At 44.0% G+C, this 16,306-nt stretch overlaps 3 protein-coding genes across 3 annotated transcripts; all 3 read left to right on the forward strand.

Annotated features, from left to right (window-relative positions):
• The first annotated feature begins 1,575 nt into the window (after positions 1-1,575).
• LOC128330870 (olfactory receptor 11G2-like) lies at positions 1,576-2,535 on the forward strand. Its single transcript, XM_053264233.1, has one exon. The coding sequence runs from the start codon at positions 1,576-1,578 to the stop codon at positions 2,533-2,535; it is 960 nt and encodes a 319-aa protein (XP_053120208.1).
• Positions 2,536-7,855: 5,320 nt separating this feature from the next.
• LOC128330871 (olfactory receptor 11H6-like) lies at positions 7,856-8,818 on the forward strand. The gene has a single exon (XM_053264234.1). The coding sequence runs from the start codon at positions 7,856-7,858 to the stop codon at positions 8,816-8,818; it is 963 nt and encodes a 320-aa protein (XP_053120209.1).
• A 6,361-nt stretch (positions 8,819-15,179) lies between these two features.
• Positions 15,180-16,145, forward strand: LOC128330872 (olfactory receptor 11G2-like). The gene has a single exon (XM_053264235.1). The coding sequence runs from the start codon at positions 15,180-15,182 to the stop codon at positions 16,143-16,145; it is 966 nt and encodes a 321-aa protein (XP_053120210.1).
• The last annotated feature ends 161 nt before the right edge of the window (positions 16,146-16,306 follow it).

Genomic DNA, 16,306 nt, shown 5'->3' on the forward strand with positions numbered 1-16,306 from the left:
GGAATGTTGATACAGAGATGCTTCTAGAATCTGCTTCTGCAGGATTCAGTCTCAAATTTCTTTTTTTGGAAATCTTTTCCATTTTTTGAACCCTTTCCATTTTGGGGAAATGTTTCCTGGAGCATAAATCATCACAGTTTTATTAATCTTATTGCATACTTGTAAGTGAGGCCTGTTGTCGACCAGTCATTTTGCATAGATTACACTGAGTTCAGGAAATTAAATATATGTAATGGATTTCTTTATTAATATGCTTGCAAAACGGAAATAAAAGAACACTTTTAAATTTGTAGGCTTTCAACTTCAAACATTCAATTTGTTCAATATTTACCAAACATAGTAAATTTGAATCATAGTAAATGTGAGTCTGAGAAAGATTTCCTGCTTCTTTCAGCCATGATGTCAGTTTTGAATTATTGCTCTGATTATTGATAAAAATCTGTTGAGAACAGTTAAAATGTAGTGATTATAATGATTTTGTTCTAACAAATATACAAAAACTTTAACCCTTTCACGAAGCATATTCTAGTATTAAACGCAGTGCATTCAGCTAATTTCAGTGAGAGGATTGTGCCTGCCAAATTGGGTATCTTTAGGTCATTGGGAAGTATGGTTTTATTTCACACAAACAGTGCCAGAAACAGACTCTTCAAAATATACAGTATAATATATTTCCAGAATTCTGCAGGCTGGAAAAGAGGGAGAAGAGTTCCCTAACTGCCCTCTCCCAGGTACCTCAGGGAGCAGGGGTTGCATGTTTCCTGCCTTTCATCAGAGGCTTTTGCCTGCAGCCCCTTTTTCTCCCTGTGTTAAGTCTAATGGAAGCCATACTGGCCCAGTTCAGATGTACAACTTAACTGGCGATAAGCATGGCCAAGGTTTCCATTCTCAACTCCAAATTGTGCTGAAGACATTCACCGAACCATGGCCAGCCAAACTCCAGTTGAAGGGAGCCCCTCCCTGCTGCCTGGCCACCAGGACACATCCCTGCCGCCTCTATGATTGGAGTTTGGAACAGGGACGAAACAGCAGTTATAGTGGAGTCAGCATTTGAATGTAATGCTTTGGCTCCAAAACCTCAGTTGTTGACAGCGAAACTTAGAGATGACTGAAGGTGCCAACTGGAGTTTGGGTTCCAACTGGAGTTTGGCAAGGCAAACCGTAGTTAGCTTTTGGCCCGTAACTGCAGTTTTGTGCATTCAGCAGTATTGCAGTTACAACCTTGGCCAGCTATACTCCCCACTGATACTCTCTCCTGGATTATACAAGGGCTAAAGAAGAGGCCGCAGCCCATGTACCAACATTCCAAAATCTAGATTTCCTACTACAATTCAATGGTATGTTCAAGATTAAATGGCTCAAAAGCATTGATTTGGGTTCCTCCTTTTCACATCATAAATATGCCTGTTCTTTCTGGGGAATAAACATATGGGATATGAACACAAAGTGGACAGAGGATTGCCAGTGGTCTTCCCTACAATCCATTCCTGTCTAGCCTTTGTCTTTCGATGCAAACTCATAAACAGATAATGTCGCTTTGTGATAAGTGGTGAAGATTCTATTATCTGCTTCCAGATGGAGCTAGCGAATGAGACCACAGTGCAGGAATTCATTTTGCTGGGCTTTGGAGTCACACAGCAGAAGCGATTCATCATCCTCGTATTTTTCACCATTCTCTACATCCTCACTTTGCTGGAGAACATCACCATTATCACACTGGTGGTACTTGATGCCCACTTGGCCCGGCTGCCCATGTACATCCTGCTGAGCAACTTCTCTTGGCTCGAGATGTGTTATGTGTCAACCACTGTGCCCCGCATGCTCTTTGACTTGCCATCTCCCCATGCAGTCGTTTCCTTCCATGCCTGCTTCCTTCAATTCTACATCTTCTTCTCTCTCGGCAGCACCGAATGCTTCTTCCTCTCAGCCATGGCCTTGGATCGGTACTTGGCCATCTGCCACCCATTGCGTTACCCACAACTGATGTCACCAAATTACTGCTACATCCTGGTGGCGGCCTGCTGGGTCATTGGCTTCCTGTGGTACCTCACCCCAGCTGTTTTAATTTCCAGGCTGTCCTTTTGTGACCACAACAAGATAGATCACTTTTTGTGTGATCCAGGGCCGATTCTGTCATTGGCATGCCCTCCACTAGGAATTGCCCCCATCATAAGCCAGATTTGCCTGAACGCTCTGATTATAGGCAATGGCTACTTTGTCGTGCTCTCTTATGGCATTGTGGTTCTCACCCTGATGAAAACCTCTAACCGAGGCAACCGTAGGAAGGCCTTCTCCACCATATCTTTCCATGGGATTGTGGTGACACTTTTATATGGCTCTGTGGCAGGGATGTATTTAACTCCAGGTGGAGAAAATCAGTCAGATATCACTAAGGCAGTAACACTTTTCTATACTGCCATTACACCTTTTCTCAACCCTCTCATTTATTGTCTGAGGAATGATCAAGTGAAGGAGGCACTGGGCAGGATGTGGAAGAGAAAGGAGAAATGGCTGAGGAGAAAGGTGGAAATGTGAAAAAACAGGGAGGAGAGGAGAGAAACGAAAAAACACAAAGCATGCAGCCATGCAGTCAGAGAAATAACACTAATGTACATAGAGTAGGCCGGTGAGCTGCCATTTCCTCCTTAATGTTTTGATTTACCATTCAGGATGACCCCAAACTGAGCTGGGTCATAGGAAGAAAGGAACATAGGAAGCTACCATATACTGAGTCAGACCATAGGTCTACCTAGCTCAGTATTGTCTACACAGACTGGCAGCGGCTTCTCCAAGGTTGCAGGCATGAATCTCTCTCAGCCCTATCTTGGAGAAGCCAGGGAGGGAACTTGAAACCTTCTGCAGAGTGGCTCCATCCCCTGAGGGGAATCTCTTACAGTGCTTACACTTCTAGTCTCCCATTCATATGCAACCAGGGCAGATCCTGCTTAACCAAAGAGACAATTCATGCTTGCTTGTTGGTTGTCTAGCAACCATATGGATGTTCATTTCTTGCTTTGAGAACAAGAACACAGGGCATTAAACAGTTAATGTGGAATATTACATGAGGAAAAATGCTTGAAGTAAACATTATTTATTTGTTTGTTTATTAAAATATGTTTAGCGGACCTTTAAGTCCAAACACCCACAGGGTGGCTAACAGTGGAATAGGAAAATGGCAGTTAATGTTCTGCAGGCAAGAAACACATGTAGACATTTGGTCAACATACTGTATTTACCTGAATTCAACACCTGGTTTTTCTCCAAATTCTTTCATGTTAGAAATAAGTAAGGGGGGGCATCTTAAATTCAGAGTCATCTTCCTTTTGAGTAAATAAAGGTATACCATGTTTTTAACCTCTGTTTTGTTTTTTTAAAGGGCTCATCTTAAATTCAGAATCCTCTTGTATTCAGGCAAATATGGAACTAGGCCTGTGAAAATCAGCCCCATTTCAGTCTCATGACTGCCTGAGTGTTTCAGGGGGCATTTAAAATCCCAAACCTCCACTACTGCACCGTGACCACTGGGAGCAAAGAGAACTAGTTACTATCCGTAACTATTTTTACGGATCAGGACAGGGGTGGAGGGGCTGAAAAGAAGCTTTGGTAGCCTACATACATCAGCCCAATATGCTTAAATTTGGCCTGAACCAGAGAGTGGACCAAATTCAACTAGGCTTCCAAAATGCCATACAGCCTTAAAGATACCTCAAACGTTTTGATGAAGATTATGACATGGACCTGCAGTTCATAGTTGAACTACCCACTATTCTGATATTTTCTCTTTCTTCCCTTTCTCCTTTTCTCTTCTCATAAATTAAATGTTCTCTTTCTTCCCTCCTCCCATCTCCACACTCTCCCTTTTAACTATTATATTAGAACACCTGAGATATTCTTTTGATAATGCCAATGGAAAGGGGGCATACAACTGTTCAGGGGCATAGCTAGGGGAGAGGGGGCCCATGTTTGCCCCTCTCCCCAGTGGCCCCTTGACATGAGAGACATAGTGAAGAAAATAGGGAGGGTGGAGCTGGGGGGCACCTCAGGATCTGGGGGCCCTGGGCTCTTTGAACTCATCCACTCAATTATAGCCACACCCCTATAATGGTCTCTAATCAACCAAATAAATAAAGTATGTTGCATAGGACCTGGGAAGGACAGCCTACGTGTCATAGAGGGAATGTATGTATAGTTAATAAAACAAGTTGTTCAGATGGACTAATGGACCCTACTTACAACTTCTTTTAACATGGTGCCATGTAGGAACCCTTCCCATATGCTGCATATTTGGTTTCTGCCCAACAGTCAGCACAATGGGTTACAAAGAAGTGTTGTCTACAGTAGTCATCTCAGTTGTGTGGTGTTTTTTTAATGTTTCATGAAATAAAATAAATGCAAGAGAAGGAACGAGAAGCATTCAGAGGGTCTGCAGGAGTCATTGTGCTGTAATGGTTAGTATCTTGGACTAAGAATGAGGAGACCCAAGTTCACATCCTCATTCCCAGAGAGAGATCCTTGGGTCATGTGGAACAGTTCATTGCAAGTGTAGTCTTAGTGCATGGCAGCAGTGAAAAAGGCAAGTTCTATGCTAGGTATCATTAGCATGGAGATCAAAATGCTAATATTATAATATCCTTAGGTCTTATGAAGGGCCTTAAAGGCAGCTAGGGAGGGAGGTCCGGTTGCAGTTGCCACCGGCTTGGTTGAACTTGCCCTCAGAGAATTGTGGTGAGGGATAACTTTTCCCCTCAGTGATTATCCAGCAGAGGCTCTCTGAAGTAAGGGTAAGGGTAATAATACACAACAAGCCTGTTCCCCATTACATGCAAATGTGGCCAATGTGTTGATTGTGGGTGAATGGGCTCTAGAATGCACTTGACCAGCTCCCAGATTGCCTTTCAGTCAGTCACAGTGTGTCCTTTCAGGTGAAATGCTGAGAACTGAGATGATGAATTATGGATCCTCATTCGTGTGGGATTTGAAGTGTCCATTTTCCTTTGGTAACAGCTCACATTCTCAGTGAGTCATGCAGTTGCACAGGCTACCATGCTTGGGATGTGGCAGTCACCACTGTACTCCTCCAGAGTAAAATGTTAAATGACGATGGGTCCTGTGGCCTGAAAATGGGGGGGAGGGGAAAAATCCAGTGTAACCAGTGGGGCTCCTTGGGAGTAAGAGGTCCCACTTGTGTATTTTAAAAAATCATGACTCCAGAAGAGAGTTAAACAAGCATATTTCCCACCCACTGCAGAACTTGCTCCCTAATGCATTGCATCCTTTGGGCCCCTTAACATGGGTTTAGCAGACATCGAATATCAGGAAAACTGCATGTCTGGGGGTACTGCTGTCACAGAGGGAGGCAACCTTGCTCTCAGTATATGCACTTTGGGCAAATGAATGTTCTGTTCTTGAAGGATATGTCCCCAAGGGCCACCCAATACTTAACATCAGCATTCGTGATGTTGGGACTCACACATCTTCGCCCCTTGCTACTCTCCTCACGGTCCAGCAGTGCCAAAACGGAGCACCACTTTAAGACAAAAGGAAACAGCAGCAGCTTCTGACAGAGCAGTTGCGGTGAGACTTCTGCTGGTTGGGTCAGCGCTTTGAGTATTGCTGAAGTAAAGAACCAAGGCAGAGGAGACTGGGGGAGAAGAAAAGATAGGAGAGGGATGGATTTGAATGGCTGTCATCTTCCAGACAACTATTTGCGCCACTGCATTACATTGTGATAGATCTTTATTAAATTGTGGTAAGAGACAGAAAGGAGGAAAAAGCAAAGAAATCGATGCTATTTTGTTGCCAAATATTATTACTTATTACTCACTCTAAGTTGGCAGCATTACATTTCAGTAGAAAAACTGCTATGTATTACAGAATGTCTGGCACCTTCACTGATTCTCTGACCAATGGCAGAGTCAGACTGAACTTCTCACAGATGCTTTTCCAACCCTCTAGACAAATATTTTACAATATTTTACAAATACTTGTAGCATCCTGTGCTTTTTATATTAGTTGGCTCATACCAGCAGTGCCACTAAGAGGGACATAGATACTAAGTGGGACGTGGGAGCAATTGTGGGGTGGGGGTGGAGCCCACCTGTATTCAAACCCTAAGCACATGAGAATGTGGGCAGCAAAACAGGCAAAGGACTAGGGAATTATCCAGATAGAATAGACTATCCCTTTTACTTGCATGTTTGCACATAGTGATACTTTATGGAAATGTGCTTAGTTCGAGACGTCATCTTCTCCATCTGGGAGATCTGGATACAACTTTCATTATCCTCAAACATTGTTGTGGGCTTTGGTTCCTCAATCTCAGAATCTGATAGTAGCTGGTGTGTCCACATGGCTTCTTTGCACGCTTCAGATGCAGAAACGTATTCTGTGGATGAGAGCACAAGACGTGACTGCTTGCAGCTAGCCCAACTTATGGCTCCACCTCCATACAAGAACAGGTGTCCACTTGTGGACTTGCGGTCTGTTCTGCCTCCGGTCCCCTCTGTGTCCATATATCCCACTAGTCTGGAATTGCTGCTTGCTGGAATCTTCAATGTGTAATGTGTAGAACCCTTTCGGTATCTTCCCAGTCTTTTGACTGCAGTCTAATCATTATTGGTTGGTGCACTTACTTTTCTGCTCAGGATTCCCAATGTTTAAGTTACATCTGGCCTGGGTATTTAAAGAAGCTTATACAGAATATATATTCTGCATATATTAATATGTTGTTAATATATTATATATGTTCTGAATATCTTATATATTCTGTGGCCACATACAGAAGCTTTCCAATTGCCTTTCTGTATTGATTGTTGGCTGGTAAAGCCGCACTGTCTCCATCCTGCTTCCAGAAATTTGCATCCATTGGTGTACTGGCTTCATTGTCATCTGTCAGTCCCAGGCATTCTAGAAGATCCTTTATCTTCTGCTTCTGCTTGAGAAGGAATGTCCCATCCCCTTTTCTTTTTACTTGGATGCCAAGGTAATAGGAGATGCTTCCAAGTTCCTTCACCTCTATTTCCTTGTTCAGGTCCTGTACAATCTAATGGCTGTCTTATTTTTCTTCATATGTAATAATCAAGTCATTAACAGAAGTCAGGATGTAAGTCCATCTATTGTCTCTGAATCTTGAATATAGGCAGGGGTCAGCTTTTCCTCGTGTGAACCCCTCCTTAAGTAGCAGTTGACTCAGCTTCTCATTCCATGCTCCAGATGAGAGAGGGAGAGCCGCGGCTCCTGAAGGCAAAAGGAAAGAGCGGGTGGAAGTGGGTGCCTGGAGGAGGAGGAGGAGGAGTCAATGGGGATAAAGGGTCAAGGAGGAGGGGCCCAGGCTCACGTAACGCCTGGTGGAGAGGGTGGTGGCAGGGCGCACCCTGTCCTCGAACCAGGGAGAGCCTTGTTGGGCCCTTTGTGGGCCTAGGAACATTTGTCCCCCCTTGTCCAATTGACAGGTCCATGATCCATGCACCATTTTAAAGGTGACTGTGTTTTATTGTAGTTTTAAAAAATGTTTTGTTGTAAGCCGCCATGAATTCATTCATGAAGAATGGTGACATATGAATCTTCTAAAATAAATATCTGAAATAAATATCTGAATCAGAAAAATAGTATATTCTGAAGACTAAGCCTATAGAAGTTTGTATCAGGTGGTGTAGCAATTTGAGAGAGACTGAGAGAGAAAGAGAGAGAGAGAGAGAGAGAGAGAGAGAGAGAGAGAGAGAGAGAGAGAGAGAGAGAGATGTGGTGTGAAATACCACACAAATGGCAAGCCTACTTAGCCTTTGCCTTTCAGAGAAAAAGGAGAAGCAGACCATATTCCCTAGTGTTGTGTATTGATTCTGTTCTCTGATTCCAGATGGAGACAGCCAATGGAACCAAAGTGCAGGACTTTATTTTGGTTGGCTTTGATATTGGGCAGCACAATCGGCTGCTAATTCTCATCGTTTTTGCTGCTCTCTACATCATCACTATGGCTGAGAACATCACTATTATCACACTAGTACGTGTAGATACCCACTTGGCCCATCTTCCCATGTACATCTTGCTGAGCAATTTCTCCTGGCTAGAGATATGCTATGTGAGTACAACTGTGCCTCGTATGCTCTATGACCTGGCATCGCCTTATGGGATCATCTCCTTCCAAGCTTGCTTCCTCCAGTTCTACATCTTCTTCTCTCTTGGCAGCACAGAATGCTTCTTCCTCTCAGCCATGGCCTTGGATCGGTACTTGGCCATCTGCCACCCACTGCGCTACCCACAGCTGATGTCCCCAAATTCCTGCTATGCCTTGGTTGCTGCTTGTTGGGTCATTAGTTTTCTGGGGTACAGTGTCCCAGTTTGTTTGATCTCCAAGTTGTCCTTCTGTGGCCCCAATGCCATTGACCACTTTGTCTGTGATCCTGGCCCTCTTCTTTCACTGGCCTGCCCACCATTAGGAAACACCCCTCTTCTCTACCAATTTTCCATGAATATCCTAGTTATACTAGGCAACCTATTCTTTGTTGTGCTCTCCTATGGGGCTGTGATTCTCACACTGAGGAAAACTTCTAGCCAAAGTGGTCGTACAAAGGCTTTCTCCACTATATCTTTCCACCTAGTTGTAGTCACACTTTTTTATGGTTCGGTGGCAGGGATGTATGTAGCTCCAGGAGGAGAAGGCCAATCGCACATCACTAAAGTAGTAACACTCTTCTGCACAGCTATCACACCCTTTCTCAATCCCCTGATCTACTGTCTGAGGAATGACCAGGTGAGGGAAGCTCTGGGTAAGTTGCTGAGGAGAAAGGAGAGGTGTCTGAGGAAAAAGCTGACACTGTAAGTTGTCCTTTTGTGGCCCCAACATTAATGACCACTATTGTGTGTGATCCCAGGTCAAGTCTGTCCCTGGCCTGCCCATCATTAGAAGTCAACATCCCAGTTGTCTACCAGTTCTACACAGATGCCTTGATGGTATTAGGCAACCTATTCTTTGTTGTGTTCTTCTATGGCATTGTGATTCTCACCCTGATGGAAACCTCTAACCAAATTAATAATAGGAGGGCCTTTTCCACCATATCTTTACAACTAGGGGAGGTGACACTTTTCTGTGGCTCAGTGACAGGGATGTGTGTGGCTCCAGGGGCGGAAGATCATCACTAAGGTGGTAGCATTGTTCTACACAGCCATTACGTCTTTTCTCAATCCCCTGATTTGCTCTCTGAGAAACTCTCAGGTGAGGAAGGCTGAAGTTAGGTTGCAGAGGAGAAACATGAGATGGCAGAGGAGCAAGGAAACTTCTTAGAATGGGGTGGGGGGGAGCAAAAACCAAAATACTGATTCGCACAGCCAAAGAGACAAAACAAATGTACTTACTGCTGGACCTGGCGGACATTTCTCCTTCTTGAGTGTTTTGTTTTGCCCTATAACGCTGCAGCAGGGAAGCAACCTGCCTAGAGAACAGGAGGCTGTTTGTTTGAATCCCCGCTGGTGTGTTTCCCAGAATATGGGAAACTCCTATATTAGGCAGCAGCAATATAGGAAGGTGCTGAAAGGCATCATCTCATACTGCGCAGGAGAAAGCAATGGTAAACCACTCCTGTATTCTACCAAGAAAACCACAGGGCTCTGTGCTCTCCAGGAGTCGACACCGACTCAAAGGCACAATCTTTTCTTTCCTATAAGGATACCCAGAAAGTAACTGGTGGAAAATTCATGGAGAAAATTGCTCATTGCATGCCACTTCCTTCCACTACAAGGCAGTTCAGGTCTAGCCAAGAAACAGAAATCAAAGCGCAACATACTTAATGTGGTAATGTGTTATATGGGCAGATTCTACTGGATTAAACATGATGTAAAAAAGCAAAAGTAAAAGGTTTATCTTTTCTTTTATCTAGCAATCTCAACTCTGTGTGTGTGTGTGTGTGTGTGTGTGTGTGTGTGTGTGTGTGTGTGTTTTGCTGGGATTTATGTGTATATACATGGTCTTTGTTCTTAACACTGATGTATTGTATGTATATCTGTGTATAGGCTTGGGGTGGAGTTTAGAATGCTCGAGTCAATCATCAGTTCTGTAAACTCATTGATCAGTATGTATGTTTTACTGGATGCTGGCTAGGGAGTATATCCCCCAATCCGGCCCATGAACCAGTCCAGCCTGGTGGCCAAATCAGACTGGACCCAGTTTGGCCGGAACCAGAACCAAACCGGGCTGGGTTAGCTAGAATTTGGTCCAAATTCAAACCAGACCAGCCAAACTGGTTCTGTGCACACCCCTAACACTGGAAACTGTTATTTTCTGTTAGGATGATCTTTTACTGAGAGTAGGACTTTTGTTTGTAATTTAGTAATAGTTAAATAATTATTAGTAACTTTGTACAGTAAACTTAACAACCCTCCATTTCCACTCTGTTACACTCCACTACATGCATTTCATGAAGTGGAATTAAAAGGCAACTGTGGCTGACATGCTCTGCAGCCCTCTGGCAATGAGAGGAGGGATACGGATCAGCAAGGAGTCTTCTGCATCCCTGCTCTAAAGACTACTTACACAGCTAACCACACACAATTTTTGTATCTCCCCTCCAAAAGTCCTCCTTTCCACCTGCATAAATCTGTTCCTGAGGGTCATGCAACCCCTTCTCCTCCATGCCCAGTTGTCTGTGCAAGAAGCCTTTAGTGCAAAGATGCTGAAGGCTTCTTGTGGACCTGCGGAGAATGTCAGCTATTATATTTATATGTCACATGTTACTATATACTGTATACTGTACTATGGTTGTGGGCAACTTCCTGAGTCTGTTTGCAACTTGAAAAGTACATTTGTGTGAGTTTTTAAAATTTGTATAAAGTGATCTGATGTGAACAAATAAATGAAAATGCTGATTACCTGAGGAAATTTCCTGTGTTTACCAAGGAGATGTTGTTTTGATGGATAATAACATTATTCTTGAGGGACACATTACCAGGGGCTACCAAATAGTTATCAGAGGCATTCATGTTGTGATTAGGGCATAAGCCACCTCTTCCTTCCTGCCAAGCTGATCATTCAGCCCACCAGGCCACCGCTGAGCACAACAACGCAGGAAACATGACGGTTCCCCTGAATAAAATTCTGACACAGCATTTCTCAGATGCTTTTGCTGGGTGGATCAACACTTGGAATGAAAGCAAGGTACCAAAACAGGAACCCTTGTCCTGGCAAATCAGATTTGGTTGGGAACTTCAAAGGGTTAGATCTGAATGGTCACAGCTTTTCAGAAAAACATTTGGCCTCCCCCAAGGAATTGTTGATAGATTTTTTGACAGCGTGAACAGGTTAGCAGCTCTAACATTCAGAAGCTTTCCAGCCCTAGGAAAGCAAGGGGGCAGCAACCTTTCAGAAGTGGCACGCCAAGTCTTCACTCCATTTTAAGGCTTTGCATGTCAGTGATACATCTTAACGTTGTAGAGTCTACAGCACTAAAATGTGTAACTGCACACAAAACCTTAAATTAGAATTGTGATCCAAGGCCACCCAATAGTGGTGTGCCTCTAGTCAGTAAACATTAATGGAGACAAACATTTTTGCAGTGCTTCTGAGAAGAGTAAGGAGAGGAGATTATCTGGAAGGTTTCCATGAGGATGTAAGTATGCATAGATAGAGAAGTAGACCTTTGCTGCCTTCTATGGTCTAGTGATGAGTGAGGAAGCATTTCACAGAGCAGGGAAGTTCAGGTGCCACTTTTGCCCTGTCTCCAATCTCGACTGCTCTGCTATGTTCAGGCTCATACTAGGATTCCCTCGCCCTCTGCTACTTCCTACCTCTCTTACCATCGGCCCTTCCCTAAATAGCTAGTTACATTCTCTGCCAGTCTTGCAAGGGGGTGGGCCCCTGCCATGCAGTGTCCTGTCCTCTAGCAAGACCTCCTCACTGCCTTGACTATGACTTAGCCCCTCCTCCTCACACCCAGATCTGCCCCACCAGTTGCTTACCCAACCATGTCCCTCTATCCTCAGCAGTGCTGCCACACCTTTCCAACCATGGACAGCTCTGCTACTGCTATTATCTCTCACTTTTCCTCCAAGCTGCCTCTGGGCTGCCTGTTGGTAAGTGGTGGGATCATGGGGGCCACCACCATGCCACAAACGCATTTCACATGCCACTTCTGGCATGCATGCCATAGGTTGCTGGCCCCTGCCCTAACTACACAGAAGTTAATAAGTCTGTAAATTAATAGAAACAGTAAATTAACCTCAACACACACCAAAATAAATAGCCTGATGAGGACTGGGCATGGTCAGTGGCCCACAAGATCCATGGAAAGTTAAGGGTCCGGATTAAATATAATTTTGTTAGGAGATGTGGTGAACAAATCCAATAACCTGGTGATTGATTGACTGATTGATTGATTAAGTGCCATCAAGTCGACATCGACTCTTAGTGACCACATAGATAGATTCTCTCCATGATGATCTGTCTTCAACTTAGCCTTTGAGGTCTCTCAGGGTGCATTCATTACTGTCATAATTGAGCTCATCCACCTTGCTGCTGGTCATTCTCTTCTTCTCTTTCCTTCAACTTTTCCCAGCATTATGGACTTCTCAAGGGAGATGGGTTTTCACATAATGTGTCCAAAGTATGACAGTTTGAGCCTGGACATTTGTGCCTCAAGTGAAAATTCTGGATTGATTTGTTCTAGGATCCATTTGTTTGTTTTCCTGGCTGTTCATCGTATCCTCAAAAGTCTTCTCCAGCACCAAAGTTCAGAAGCGTCAATGCTTTTTCTGTCTTGTTTCTTCAAAGTCCAGCTTTCGTATCCATGGAGTGTCATGGGGAAAACCATTGTCTGAACCATTCTAATCTTTGTAGGTGTGGACACGTCACAGCATTTAAATATCCTTTCCAAGGCCTTCATTGCAACCCTACCAGGTGCTAGTTCTTGACTGTTGACAGTCGATCCTAAAAGGCAGAAGCTATCCACCACTTCAGTGTGGCCTATCCACCATTTCAATAGCCTGGTAGGAAATAAAAATTAACTCCCTGAAGCTGTGGATGCTCTGGCATCTGATTTGGCAGTCTGATCATCCCATGCCAGATATTGCAGACCTCTGTATTGCAACTTTCTGCTTTCAGAAGCAGGCAGGCAGTATGAAAGTTTGAGCCTGGTCATTTGTGCCTTGAGTGAAAATGATTTTATTTATTTATTTTATTTTTGATTGTTTGGCAATAAAATTCTGTACAGCATAAGAAGTCTGTCACCATCACCACCACCACCTGGGCCTACTCATTGGAAGGGCGGTATAGAAATCGAATAAATAATAAATAAATAATAAATAATTGTGGTTGTAGTCACTCTAGTGTTTCAAGAAGGGAGATACTGAGAGAGTAGAAATAAGGGGCAAGTTGCTCCCATGGGGAGGAGAAGATGAAGTCCAGACAGTACCAGAGAACCTCTTCCATAATACATAATTCATTCATTTGGTTGGTCAAAACAATCCATGTTTATCAAACGCTGAACTTAGGAAAATAACAAGCACCTGTGGAAATTGCCTGCATTTCACCATCACAGGGAGGTGCAAACTGTCTCCGAAGAGATGCTGTTTTAGAAAATAATGGTATCTTTCTTGAGGGACACATTCCCAAAGGCCAGCAAATACTTAAGACCATCCTTCATGCTCTGGCTCACAAACAGGCCAACTTTTGCTTCATACTACATGATGCACCAGTGCTACAACTGAGCACCACTGAAAGACACGGGACAGGAGAGCCTCTTTAAACACGCGCGCGCGCACACACACACACACACACACTGCCTCAGCAACTGTGGTGAGCTTTCTGATGGATGGAGCAACACAGAACTTGGAATGCTACTGAGGTTCAGAAATTGAACACATTACCAAGAAGTCTGGGATGAGAACCACAGAAGTATGGATTTGAATGGATGGCACACCTTCAAGGAAAAAAAAAGATTGGGGCTTCTTTGAGGAACTGTTGATAGACCATTATCAAATTATTGTATGATAGAGGCTACATTTGCATGTAACATGGAAACGTGGTTCCAATAGACCCATGGTTCTGCTCTCCCCCTGCCCCCACTCTCCAGTCCGCATTCGGGGGAAACAGAGTGGGCTCTCTGCTGTCAGGGAGACTTCAGAGAGGAGAGTGAACTGGCTGTGTGGGCTTCCTTCTAGCTTGAAGGACATCCTGCACAGACGATCATGCCCAGAGAAAGGAAGGAGCTTCCTCCCTCAACTTTGGTTGAAGCAAATGCAGCCTCCAGTGCTACATTTGCACATAACACTCTGCAACTGGAACCGTGGTTATGAGCAGCTAAACTCACTACAAACCAAGGGTTCAAATTGGAGTCAGCAGAATGCAACCTTGGGCGATTGGACCAATGGGACCAGAGTTGCATGCATCTGGATGTAACAGTAGGGAAACCTCTGGCTCCTACAACTCCACTTCCACGTTGTGTGTGAAAACCTGTTCAAGAAAACTTTCATACTGTTGCTTACCAAAGTAGATCCAGGCTGATCAGCCACTAGCCTTTTTTGCGAGAAATGCATGGAGACTGGGGCACTCTAACCACTACATTATAAGTGCTGCATTATGCACATACTACATGTATGTGTGCATATCAGGTTCAGCATCTTACATACGTAAGATTTGCTTTACTAATTAAAAAAGACACTGGGGTTGAACATACAAGACTTAGCTTGGCATTCATATTTGGGGATGCTTTATATGCAAAAGGTCTCAGCTTCAGTCTTCGGCATCACCAGGCAGGGCCCTGTCTGAAAGTCCAGAGTGCAGCTATCAGTCAGAGTAGAAAATACTGAACTAGTCAGCCAATAGTCTGATTCAATATAAAGCACTTTCATGTATTCATATATTTGTTCATATTTTAGAACTTAGTAGCATGAGCAGCAAAACTGAGACATCAGCAGGACCTGACATGGTATTTCTAGCAAGATTCAAAGAATCTGTCTTAGAAATATTCAAGATTACATTGACTCACACTAATCATTTTAACAAAAAATTGCCATCAAACGAGGTACTTTGGGCAACCCATACACATAAAACCTGAAATTCAGGTGCACTGGGAGTCAGCTCCACTGCATTCTTTAATGCCATGCATGTTGAGCCTTTGTATTTCAAGGGGAACAGACAGGCAGGCTAAACTTGTTTATGGTATGAGATCAATTATTCCATTATCTGATTCCAGATGGAGTTGGCCAATGGGACTGGCGTCCACCAGTTCATTTTGCTGGGATTTCAGATTGGGCAGCAGAAGCGGTTCCTGCTCCTTATTTTTTTTGCTATCCTCTACATCCTCACTTTGGCTGAGAACATCACCATTATTGCACTCGTGCATCTAGATGTCCATTTGGCCCGGTTGCCCATGTACATCCTGCTGAGCAACTTTTCCTGGCTAGAGATGTGCTATGTGTCCGCAACTGTGCCCCGGATGCTCTTTGATCTTGCATTTCCTCAAGGGATCATTTCCTTCCATTCCTGTTTCATCCAGTTCTATATCTTCTTCTCGCTCGGCGACACTGAATGCTTCTTCCTCTCAGCCATGGCCTTGGATCGGTACCTGGCCATCTGCCACCCACTGCGCTACCCACAGCTGATGTCCCAACGTTCCTGCTACACCCTGGTGGTTACTTGTTGGGCCCTTGGCTTCCTCTGGCATGTTGTTCCAGTGGTTTTGATCTCCAGTTTATCCTTTTGTGGCTCCAACATTATTGACCACTTTTTGTGTGATCCTGGGCCAATTCTGTCCCTGGCTTGTTCTCCACTAGAAGACAACACTCCTGTTGCCTACCAGTTTTCCATGGATTCCCTGGTTATATTAGGCAACCTATTCTTTGTTGTGCTCTCCTATGGCATTGTGATTCTCACCCTGATGAAAACCTCTAGTCAAACCAATCGTAGGAAGGCTTTCTCCACCATATCTTTCCATCTTATGGTGGTGACACTTTTCTATGGCTCGGTAGCAGGAATGTATGTAGCTCCAGGGGATGAAGGTCAATCACACATTATTAAAGTAGTAACACTCTTCTACACAGCCATCACACCCTTTCTCAACCCACTAATCTACTGTCTGAGGAACGAGCAAGTGAAGGAGGCTGTGGGTAGGTTACATAAGAGAAACCTGACATGGCTGAAGAGAAAGGAGACTTCCTAGAATTGTGGGGAGAAAAAAACCAAAAACCAAAACACTGAATCACACAGGCAAAGAGACAAAATGATTGTATTCACTGCTGAACCAGGCAGACATTTCTCCTTCCTCGGTGTTTTGTTTTGCCGAATATGGATACCCAGAAAGTAAGCTAGAAGAAAATTAGA

The sequence above is a fragment of the Hemicordylus capensis genome, chromosome 6 (assembly GCF_027244095.1).
Source record: "Hemicordylus capensis ecotype Gifberg chromosome 6, rHemCap1.1.pri, whole genome shotgun sequence".
In the NCBI taxonomy this organism is placed as follows: Eukaryota; Metazoa; Chordata; class Lepidosauria; order Squamata; family Cordylidae; genus Hemicordylus; species Hemicordylus capensis.